This window comes from Myxocyprinus asiaticus, chromosome 5 (genome assembly GCF_019703515.2).
Source record: "Myxocyprinus asiaticus isolate MX2 ecotype Aquarium Trade chromosome 5, UBuf_Myxa_2, whole genome shotgun sequence".
NCBI classification, from domain to species: Eukaryota; Metazoa; Chordata; class Actinopteri; order Cypriniformes; family Catostomidae; genus Myxocyprinus; species Myxocyprinus asiaticus.
Window position 1 is genome coordinate 27163714 of NC_059348.1, and position 12234 is coordinate 27175947.

Genomic DNA, 12234 nt, shown 5'->3' on the forward strand with positions numbered 1-12234 from the left:
GACGGAGAAGTCTTCCACTGACTGTCCTTTTTCCATAAAAATACACAGCAGAGCCAGACAGAGTTTTGAGGAAGACATGTACAAATTCCACAGTTTAAGAGATGATACCGGTTTCTCTTGGGGTCTTCAGCCATAATGTGCGTCTCTGTGCCCAGCACTAAACAATTTGTTCATGATCTAAAGGAGGGCTATTTAACTCTGGTCACTGTCCTGCAGAGGTTAGTTCCCAACCACATTTCTTATTTTCCAGTCAGCCTGCAGGACACAATTTTCTAAGGATACAAGTACAGCTCCTATGTCCATGAATGGGGAAAAACAGAAATCTTTGAAATGGTTGCTCAAGATTACGAGCAAAATAACATATTTCAAATCAGCAATAAAAAAACAATCGTATCATCAATTACAGCTTCTTTAGCTCAGATCACACATGGAGACTGTTCCAGCTAATGTGCACATGTGTTCTCGATGAAAACCGACAGTTGATGTCTCTATTAAAGGTGACTGGCTCTTTTAACTGTAAAGTGGAATTTCCATTTCTGGAGCCGCCATATTGGATACAATTTCTCCCATTCAAAAGTATACCAGTAACCCCTCTCATTCTAAACAGTCTCTGTAAGTGATCAATGTCTTCATGATTACTTGAAAATTACAGCTTGGTGTGTTTGATTAGGGTTGGAACTAACTCAAGTTTAGCCCTGATCTAGAGTGTTATCTAGCCTCACAATCGGAGTTACCAGCCGTACGCTTGCAGCACACAAGTGAAGAGAGCTGAGATAGCAATACAGCATAAATCTAAAGATTATCTGGGATTAATGAGCTGTTATTAACCAGGCATCCCTGGACTAATTGAGAGGGTCAGGCTTAATTACAGTAATTAATTAGCCACTGGAGCTACTAATGATAGATGGAGAGGGGTGGGAGGGGATACAATACAGTTTAAAACATTATCATGAGGTTTATGCAACTAATGTACTAGCCATAATGTAGTGCTTGCCTCTGCAAAATTAGCCGGTATGATGCTAGGGTTTTGTGGGTGGTTGGTAGGACATTGCTATACAGTTGCTAGGGTGTTCGAGTCGAAAGAATCCACCCCCAAGTCTATAGTCCCTCCTTCAATATACATAAGTCTATGCTATTTTATTGTTCAGCACGCAAAAAAACACACACAAAAAACAGACTCCTAACTCTAAGCAATAGTAAAAGTGATGCTTGCCTTAGCACCTCTGATCAATTATCCTCTAATAACAAGTATTATCTGGGTTAACATGATAATTTTAACAATTTCCATGGCTTGTTGGAAACGACAACTGGCTGCTCCAGTTGTCGTTATTACTGGATAACAATTGTAACATAATTTTATATAGATTGCACTAAAAAACAGCAATTTCTAGCTGACTATATATTTTAGAGCTGAGCATCGCAAGGAAAAATATACACAATAAGAATCTATACCACAAACAGTATAAGAATTTCCATGACTTTGTAACATTTTAATAATTTCCATTAAATTCGCAGCCCTGGAAACTAATTAAAATTCCCTGATGTTTCCAGGTTGTCCATGACTGTAGGTCATTCCCTGCATGATAGACTCATAGACCGAAAAAGGAGTGCTGATACTCTGATGGGACACTGTTCGGGCAAGCACATGACCTCTTACATCTAGAGGCCATAAAAGTGTCTGAGTAAATGGGAGTGTGGGGTTCATATGGACCCTCCCTCCTACTGAGAAGAGATAACACTGGATAATGCTAATCCCATCTGCCCCTGACTATCACTCTCCCATACACACTTACACATCAAAGTGAACCAGCAGAACAAGAGAAAATTTTGTGATCGAATCACAAAAAACACATACGAATGTAGTCAAAAACGCATGTTACAACATCACATTTGAGGTGTAAATGCTATCTGTCCTGACAGCAGTGAAGCGCCACACCTCCCCTGTCAATCAACAGCTGTGTTTCAACAAAGATTACATTTAGCTGGTTAAGAGCATTTTTAAAATGAAGTAACTGTCCTATCAAAAATTTTTAAAAAATCGGGACACATACACAAGCACGAGAACTTCTCGGATCTTCTTCAGTGTGTCTGATAGAAATATGTAGAGACAAGCACATACGTACATCTGAAGCTCAGGTTTTTACAGGAAATCCACTAAAATAATGGATAACTCTGCTCGAAATATTTTCATTCATGCAGTGCCTCCACACTGCATGAATGCTCACAGTAGATTTATGCTTTCATTCAGGACATATTTGCCTGCTTTGTTCCTCTTTTCTTTCATAAGGACGCAGAAGAATGGGAAGTCGGCCCTCCTCGCTTCACTGTTTCTCTCTGTTCCACCAGAGAGAAAGCGGGGAACTTGTGCATTTCCTGTTTGGTGTGGTGACTGGGAAGGTCTGGGGAATTCTTCTCCTTTGCTTCCTCTAGTTTTCCTCTTCACTGCAATGTTCTTCCCTGAGCCTGTGATCATCCTCCATCTTACATGTTATCCATCTCTCCAACCCCTCTCCATTATATCTATATACTGTGTGTGTATATATATATATATATATATATATATATATATATATATATATATATATATATATATGTATAAATACAAAATAAAAAAGAGACAGACACTTACATTTACAATGGAAGTGATTGGGGCCAGTTTCTGGAGAGTTTGAAGGCAGAAATGTGAAGCTTATAATTTGATGAAAGCACTTGTGTATTATTTGAGCTGTAAAGTAGTTGAAATCGTCGTTTTTGCTGTATTACAGGGTTTACAACATTATGTAGGCATGGCAACAAAGTTGTAAATATGGATATAACTTTACAGAGAAAAGGTTATTAAGCAATTCTATCACACTAAAATAGTGTTAACAAGTATATTGTTAACGTCTTGTGACTATACTTTTGAAACTGACTATATTAATGTTGACGGACCGGCCCCATTCACTTCTATTATAAATGCCACACTGTAACCCAGATTTATGCTTTTTTTTTTTTTTTTTTAAGAAAAGGAGGAACAACTTGAAATACATTTTTGTGGTTATCAACAATATGGCACAAATGCTGCCGACTGAGCTTAACTTGTATTACACGAAAATATTAATGGAAATATCAGTTATAATTCAAGTATCAACTTTGTCTCATCTTGTTTTCCTAAATTCCAAAGAAATAAAAAAACAGAAACTATCACCTACAGTAAGAATATAAAGCTATAAATTGTATCTGGGTAGCATAGATCAGATCATTTTAGAAGAATGTATTATTGATTTCATGATGAAATCTTGAACTTTCTTTTTTGCATCTTGGCAAATTTCAGCACATTGTTGAGATCTATTCTGAGCTCAAGAGGTGATACCTGAAATTTGAACTGTTTTTCCACAGTAGAATCATTATATAAGTAATAGACTTAAGCAAAAGTCTCCATTTGATTGTCATTAAATCTTATTTTATGTGTTTTTCCTTTCCTATAAACATGACATGTTCCTTGTGTCCTCTTTATCAATGCTAACCACAGTGCAGAGGCATTATGAGCAGAGCTCTGTTCACCTTGTGAGAGCTGAGCAGAGATGGGAGTGGCCTGGAATGCACACACACACACAGTACTGTGCAAAAGTTTCAGGCAGTTGTGAAACATTTTGTGTAATGAGGATGCTTTCAAAAATAACTTTTTATTTATCAATTAACTTCATACTATAAAGTGCAGAAAACATAAAAAAGCTAAATCAAGCACGCCATGCCTTTAAAACAGCACAGTTTCCTAGGTACACTTGCTCACAGTTTTCACGGTTGTTGGCAGATAAGTTGTTCCAAGCATCTTGAAGAATTTGACACAGTTTGCCTATCTATTTGGCTGTCTCAATTGCTTCTGTCTCTTCATGTAATCCCACACTGACTCAATGATGTTGAGATCCGGGCTCTGATCGGGACATACCATCTGTTGTCGGACTCCTTGATCCACTTCTACTGTATTTGCAAAAGGAATGTTTGGAAATCTTAAATTGATATTTCCTATTGACAACCCAAAACAGAAGATATAAAATAACCACCTTAAACAGATGTTTTTGTGAAACATCTAAAATGTACCTTTAACATTTGCACAATACTGTATGTGCTTGAGCAACGGTTGACAGAGGTTGAGCAACACCTCATGATCCACACAGATGTACTGATGGTCAGGCATCACTATCAAACCTACACACTGACTACATAGACATACAGTCTCTAAACTCTGATCCCTGTATGAATAACATGACTGAGATCTTTTATTAGACTTTATGCATCTATGGATAAAGGAATCGGTTATAAGCCAGTGGCCTCTGGACATATGAACCCAACACTTATGCATGCAACCTCACACACACACACCAAAGAGTCAGTAGTGTCTGGTGTCTTTGGCATATTTACCCATTTTAAGGTCTGGGCTAAACACGTCACAGGGTCATGGAGCCACAGGATCACGGGCACAGGACGAGGGAAAGCGACCTCTGCTCATACTGAAAGAAAGCAAACACACATACACAATTAACACACACACACAAACCAAGAAAGCCGAACACATATACACAACACCTATACACATATGTGTGTTTACAAAAACACACACACAAGGGTTAAAGGGAGTTCACCCGCTGAGTAAGCATGAACATGAATGTAAGGTGTTTCCCCTTTGGGATTTATGTGAGAAATCAGTCAGTCTACGATCAGCTTGAGGATAAAGAGCAAGTTTTCCCATGAGGCAAATATCCAGTCAGGTTTTACAGCAGCATTTCACAAGAGCTGGCATTAAAAAAGGCAGGGACAAAAGAAGACAGAGGAGTGCGAGTATGAAGGGAAGAGGATGGAGTGGCGGATGGCATTATGAAGATGTGGAGATAGATGGCAAGCAGATCGACGGAGTTTAGGGTTTGCAAGATGCTCAAAACTTAACAGGCTAGTTTCAAATTATCCAGAGAGGAAAAATATATGCTGGTTTATAAGGTCATTCATCTGATGAAAATACACAGGGAAGGGCAAAGAGTGGATCTTTTTATATTTACAGCAAAGAAACTCAAGAGATTGTCTGGGCCGTGGCCTAACAGTGCTGATGCATTGTCTCCACGAGCACCATGACGCAACGCAGGTTCGAGTCTGGCTGGCGTCATTGCCCAATTTGTCATTTCCCCCCTGTTTTTTTTTATTGTTTCCTGTATCCTTTTTCACTGTGCCTATAAATAAAGAGGAAAAAGGCCAAAACTTACAAATAAGTAGGGTTGGGAACTGAGAACTGGTTCTTGTTCAGAACCATTTTTAAAAAATGTAAATACCGTAACTGTATGATTTTCATGATTTTCCGTTCTGTGAACGGTTCGGTCCTGTGAATGGTTCCCCAACATGCAATTTTCCACTAATGGGGATGGAACACCATACTAAAATACTGTACATTGTGACCAGTGTAGTCCAATTCCCAAATGAATTGCTTTTTGTGAATGAAAAACATACAGTAATATCAGTGTAGTGCGGTTCCCGAATGAATAACTCTCATAAGCTGGCTCTTTTTAGTGAAACAAAAAACACTTAAACATCATTCGAAGTGGTTACTGAATTGACTGTCCTGAAACGCAAGTTGATACTTTTGTCATATGCAATTAGAAATGAAAAAAGAACTGTAACTGTGTTATGCAATGTAACTAATGTTATACGTATGGCTTCTTAGGTGGTTTTCACACTGTGCACGTTTACTGCGGTCCGAATCCAAGCACGATTGTTCCCGGCGATCCCCAGAGCGTTGGTCTGGTTTCAGACTCGCGTATGATTCTGTCGAACCCCGGCGCTTTTCCGTCATCAACTTGGGTCAGTTGAGAAGCAAAGGAGAACTTGTGTTTTTTATAAATTTTGTGTCAGGGGCCTGGGTAGCTCAGTGGTAAAAGACGCTGGCAACCACCCCTGGAGTTCGCTAGCTCACTAGCTCTAATCCCAGGGCGTGCTGAGTGACTCCAGCCAGGTCTCCTAAGCAACCAAATTGGCCTGGTTGCTAGGGAGCGTAGAGTCACATGGGGTAACCTCCTCGTGGTCGCTTCAAGCTATTTCAGTCCTATAAGTACTCTATATGCTTTGGCAATATTGTAAATGTTGACAATCATGCCAATAAAGTTTTGTTGACTTTGATTATGTGTGTTTGAGGAAAGAATGTCTCAAAGCTCTTGCATCCCTGTGTGACAGGCACAGGCAAGTGTTGAATTGTGGGCAGGTGTTAGCTCATGTGGCTATCGCGTTCTGTTGGCTCTACACTCCATACTGCTCTTGTATCAGTTTCAGAATGTGTGTATGTGTGTTTGTGTTGAGTGGGGGAGGTGTTAGAATGGAAGGGGCTCGGTGAAGATAGGGGCTACATCGCTCTGAAGTCAGAGAATCAAGAGGAGGATTCAGGGAGGAGGAGACACCTTGAGACGGTTTCTGGCTAAACTGGTTCTACAGCTTGACTCTCAACTCCCATCTCTCTCTGAGTTACACCTCTTTCCTCTTCTCTTCCTCCAACTTCCAAACAAATTTGAGCTCCATCTCTTCATCACAAACCTTTTCTGCTTCAATTTCTGTGCACTTCACTTTCCACAGAAGCTGTTCTGAGACCTTCATTGATTGTGATGTGTAGCTCAGTGTTCTGCAGAGTTGATTCAGGCCAAAAAAAATAAAATAAAAAAAATAACAGAACCAACTGAGGCCAAACATATTAAATAATTTGGTCATAGAAAACCACATGGATGGATTTATTGTCTGTTCCCTTATAAGCACTGTGACGAGGAGGAGGGCGGAGCCGGGCCGTGAGTGGGCATGGCCGGCCCCCAATCGGGCTTATCAGCTAAGGAGAGGGATAAGGCCGAGCAAGATGCGGCAGTTCGAGGGAAAGAGAGCAACACGCAGCTGCCGTGTATGTTCATGTTTTTTTACGTTTTCATTAAACATTATTTTGACTATTCAGCCGGTTCCCGCCTCCTCCTTGCACATCTTAACCCTGTTGCATGCACTTTTACAGGAAACCCTTTTACCAGGAGTTCTTCATGACCCCATTTACACCTGGTGTTAAGATGCGTTCGTGATCCGTTCACTAGTGGTCAGTGCTAAATACAGGTCTAAACAGGGTCTAAAACCCACATACGAAGGTAGTCAAAAACACATGTGACCACATCACATTTGAGGTGTAAACACTAAGCCATGCTGGACAGCAGTGAAGCGCCACCCCTCACTTGTCAATCAACCACTGCACTTCAACAAGAGTTCATACTTTGCCAGTCACTTGCTACTTTAAAAACGTCCAATCTGGAAAAAATTTAAAGCGGATACATACAAAAGCATGAGAACTTCACAGATCTTCTTCAATGTATCTGATTTCAACATGCAGTGACACAGATAAGAAGCACATACATTATAAGCTCTGCTAACACAGGTAGTCTTCTAAAACAACAATTAATTTTGCTCTTAATGTTGCGTTTGTGCTTAGATTACATTTTAACTGCCTCTGGGAGAAACAGCACCGGTTTCCTTGTCATTTCTGACTTTTTCACAGTTTATTATCATGCAGTAATACAATGACATATTAATTGATGTATGACGTCATGAATTCAGAGATCCTCCCCTTGAAATCTGAACAGAAGTGGTCACAGGAGACATCGATGTGTCTCGCCTGAACACATGTGATCAGTTCACCCAGGATGCATCTTAATACCAAGTGTACACGGGGTCCATTTCAACATGAAGAGCAAAATGAGTACAGAAGGTAGACCCTGCTGGAAACTCCAACTAAAACCAGATTAAAGTGGTAGCTGCGTTTTGGAACACAACCTAATAGCTCAATTCTAACTGGTCCAAGCTTGTTATTAGCTGGTCCAAACTGGTCCAAGATGGTTTATCTGCTTGGCCAGCTGGACTACCAGCTGTTGGGGACCTGGCTGAGATAGTAGCCTAGATACTCTTGGACCAGTTTGTACCAGTTAATGAAAAGCTTGGGGAAGGAACAGAGTTGTAAGAGTAAGACAAATCAAGAAATGTCCTCAATGTGCTGAAACTCTAATTGGAATGTCTATAAGGGGTTAACAGGGAGAAGCGGTCCGCATGAAGCCCTTGGCAAAGCAACACTCAGCTGTCACTCCAAACAGGTGGCCCTGACATGACCTTTGGCTTCTGTTGCATACAGCATCCATTTTGTTTCAAGCTACAAAGCCAGGAACTCTAGCATAACGCATGACATCACAGCAAGAGGATGAACTCCTGGGGAAGTTAACATCTTCCAAAAATACTTGCTTTATTTGTGTTCGGGTGAGGGATGCTTGCAGTGTTTGATGCATGAGCTACTGGCTATTACAATCTCCTGACAACCAAGTGCTTAAAAACTCTTGATTATTGTATTTACATATTGCTGCAGCATTGTGAAGTACTTCAGGATTATAGTGGAAACCAAGTTCTTCTTCAATCAACAAACCTGTTGAAAAGACAGCATTGCGGGTCACCAGCATACATTGGTACTAAACAAGTGTGCTAATTTTGCGCTTGGTATTTCAAAAACCTGTGACTTATTCACTAACCACACACAATCTAATTTGAGCAGGGCACAATCAGCATATTCAGTATTTAAATTAGGTCATTGACATTACTTTCCACTTTTCCTTTTTTGGCGGTGACCAAATTGGTTAGACCAGCACCAAACCAACACTAACAAGCATAAATCATGCTGGTCTAAGCTGGTCTTTTTTCAGCAGGGAAGCCACATGCTGACCTGCCAATGTCAGTGGAGCATAACCGTGCATTTACTATGAGGAGATCTTGACTTCCTCTGTCACAGACAGCTGCTGTCCCGAGATGAGCTGCATGCTACAGTATAGCAGGACGAGCTCTCTGAACTACCACCCATTACCAGCAATGTGCATTCCGAGCTATTTAAAACTCAACCCCAGCGCTGATTTACCCAAGCACACACTTCTTGTCATTATTTCACAACCATCCCCCTTCCTCAGATCTCTCTTCTTTTCATCCTCTCTCTCCAAACCCATCTTTTAGGGCTTCTCTTTTACAGTAGAAGCCTTGAAGTACTTGTATAGTGTTGAGGTTGAAGGCCTTACAGACAGATACTGTCTCAGACCAGACAAAACAGTGTATTCCCAGTGAGCTGAAGTAGGTCAGAAAGTTTATTTGGCAGTGTTGAGCATGTTTACGCTCTGTGCTAACTGTCTCTGCTGTGGTGCTCGTAGACCCCTGCCTGCATGCATGCCAGCTCCCTGTGTTTCTGTTCTCTCTTTCTCCTAGCTAAAAAGTTTTTAAATTGCTGGTCATCAGCATACACCGATCAGTTACAACATTAAAACCAACTGCCTAATATTGTGTAGGTCCCCCTCGTGCCGCCAAAACAGCGCCAAATACTCAAACCAGCCTGTCTGGCACCAACAATCATGCCACAGTCCAAATCACTGAGATCACATTTTTTCCACATTCTGATGGTTGATGTGAACATTAACTGAAGCTCCTGACCCGTATCAGCATGATTTTATGCACTGCACTGCTGCTACAAGATTGGCTGATTAGATAATCACATGGATGATTGTTGGTGCCAGGCGGGCTGGTTTGAGTATTTCTGTAACTGCTGATCTCCTGGGATTTTCACACACAACAGTCTCTAGAGTTTACTCAGAATGGTGCCAAAAACAAAAAACATCCAGCAAGCGGCAGTTCTGTGGATGGAAATGCCTTGATGATGAGAGAGGTCAACAGAGAATGGCCAGACTGGTTAGAACTGACAAAGTCTACAGTAACTCAGGTAACTGCTCTGTCCTATGCAGGTTAGTGCTGTTTTGGCGGCACGAGGGGGACCTAAAAATATTAGGCAGGTGGGTTTAATGTTGTGGCTGATCGGTGTATGTTGTGTCTTGGGATGTTGGTCCACAGCTTAGGATGCTGGCTGCATCACAAGCCGATCAACTATATAGCCCTTTTCGGTGAATCGCACCTGCGAAATCCTAAAACTTTATTTCCAGGTTTACTTTATATTTTGAATAGAACCAAAAAGAAACAAATGAAACACGGAATGTAGGCTGTCATCCGCGCAGCCTGACCGAAGCAAAGCGGGCGCATTTACTCGCACGATTAATCAAAAGTGAAGCACTGCTGGCTCGTGATGCATGAATGGCTTGTACACGCTGCATGAGTCTGTTGGGTATACTGCAGATTCGTCACATTTTAACTTTCTGTTTAGCCTCCCATTCAGCTCATGAAAACACAATGCGTGATCACGAGGAAGGCTTACATCAAGCTGTAGATTGGAATGCCATAGGTTGCCGACCCCTGGTGTACAGCATGGTTGTGTTGGTCCACAAGCAAGACCAGCACAAAACCATCACTGACCAGCATAAACCAGCCTGGATCAGCATGAAAATTTAAACTGGTCTTTTCAGCAGGACTGTCTGTTATATCCACCCCAGCCACTCTAGCTCTGGCCCTCTGTCCTTCTCCACCCACCTTCAACTGAGTTTTTTCAAGTCCTTATCATCAGACACAGACTTTGTCTATTCAACACGCCCACTCTTGCGCTTCAGAACACGTGCATGCATGCATGCATGGGCACATGCACAAGCAGCACAATGTCAAAGCTACATCTGAATAAAATAAGTCACTGATCCGGCTTAATTATTAACTACACATGGCCTCTTCATCTAAACAATGTGTTTGAGAAGAAATGAATGTACAAGTGGTTTCTTACACTCAAATGTAACTCTTGTGTCCATCTCCTCAGGGGGACCCTGATCAAAGTACAGGGCCACATCCCTGATCACCATAGAAACCACCATTCACTCCTGACTCCACTCAGTGAACCATTCAGAGTCCCACCCACCGCCAGCCCCTAAAGCTCCTCCCCTCCTCAAGGGCGCTATCCTCTAATACAGCCAATCCAGTCAGAGCAGTCAGGTGATTCTGTAGGGCTTATGCAAGTGCATATGAGCGAGTAACTGCTGGAAACAGTCGAGGATTGTCTGTCAACCACATTGCTTGTCAAAAGCTAGAGTGGACCATAAAAATAATCCACTGTAATCACACAAGAGCTATCACTGAAATAAGTGAGGCATTGTGTTTGCGCAACTCTGGTGGTGGTAGTAGACAGACCGCTACTGTGGAGGAGATGGTGTGGAGGAGGAGAAGCCAGTGCAAAGATGGTCTCCACCCAGCATTAGCCATTAGCTTGACTAACTCATATTACTGACATAAAAAGCATTCTTTTACAGTGTTATCACGTTAAACAAATGGAAACAGCATGCACATAACCTGATAAGAGTGCTTTGGAAACCCCTAAAAGAGTGCACACCTTCGTAAAACGTTCACAAAGTCATTTTCAGTGGGCAGAGTCCATACGTGTGTGTAAGGTAATCCCTCTCTGACCGTGGTCCCCCTCATAATCTTCTGTACTTTGCCTTTATGAGCACACTGATTTGGGGCCAGAAACTGTCTTTCAGTGTAGTTCCTATTTAAGTCTGTCACAGACGCAACTAGAACATGTTTAAAAATAATCAATTTTAAAAAAAGAAGGAAAAAAAATGAGGCATGGTTCTTTTGCCAGTACAGAAGCATTGGTGACTAACTAACTAAAAGTAATAATAATAAAAAAAAGAAGTATTACATGTCGTATTTAGTATAAACTGAAATTTTTTTAAATTGAATGTTGAGATGTACTTTGTTTTTGTGTTCAGTGTTTATGTAGTATAAAAGCAATAATGATCTTTTAATACATAAATATATTTAAGATGATTTTATAAATATAACTTTATCATATATAGTTTGTATAACTGTATAGACTAAACGATATATATGATTCTCATAAAACTTCTGATTGAAAAATTAAATAATATCATCTGATAGTTATGCATGTTATATTTAAAAAGATTGTCATCCTTAAATAGCTTCAGTGTAGTTGCTACATTTAGTTAGATGCTTGTAGTGTAGCTAACTACTTTTACAGAGTAGCCTGACTGTAGTTTAACTTTAAGTTATGGGTAGCTTTTAGCTTGGGAAGCTACACTTTCAAAGTAACTTCCCCAACACTGCAGCACACATTCACACTAGTGGTCAACCGATAAATCGGCTGATATTCCTACTTTTTAAAATTATCGGGCAATAAATTTTCCTGTTTGGCCGATTTTTTTCTTGAGGGCGCCGAAAATCATCTGCTTACATGAAGCGACTGAGACAAGTAAACATCCAGTCACGGTTCGTTTTGTTGTTACA

General features: G+C 40.8%; 1 protein-coding gene across 4 annotated transcripts in view; it reads right to left on the bottom strand.

Moving 5' to 3' along the window:
* Window positions 1-12234, bottom strand: part of LOC127440571 (ras-responsive element-binding protein 1-like) — a 51768-nt gene that overhangs the window by 27416 nt on the left and 12118 nt on the right. For 2 of the 4 annotated variants that reach the window (XM_051697252.1, XM_051697248.1), the window contains exon 2: window positions 4402-4490. In XM_051697252.1, coding sequence (XP_051553212.1) covers window positions 4402-4405 — 4 coding nt within the window. In that variant the 5' untranslated portion in view covers window positions 4406-4490. Of the gene's footprint in view, window positions 1-3772; window positions 3961-4401; window positions 4491-12234 lie in introns of all 4 variants that reach the window. The other 2 variants (XM_051697251.1, XM_051697249.1) reach the window with 2 other exon arrangements.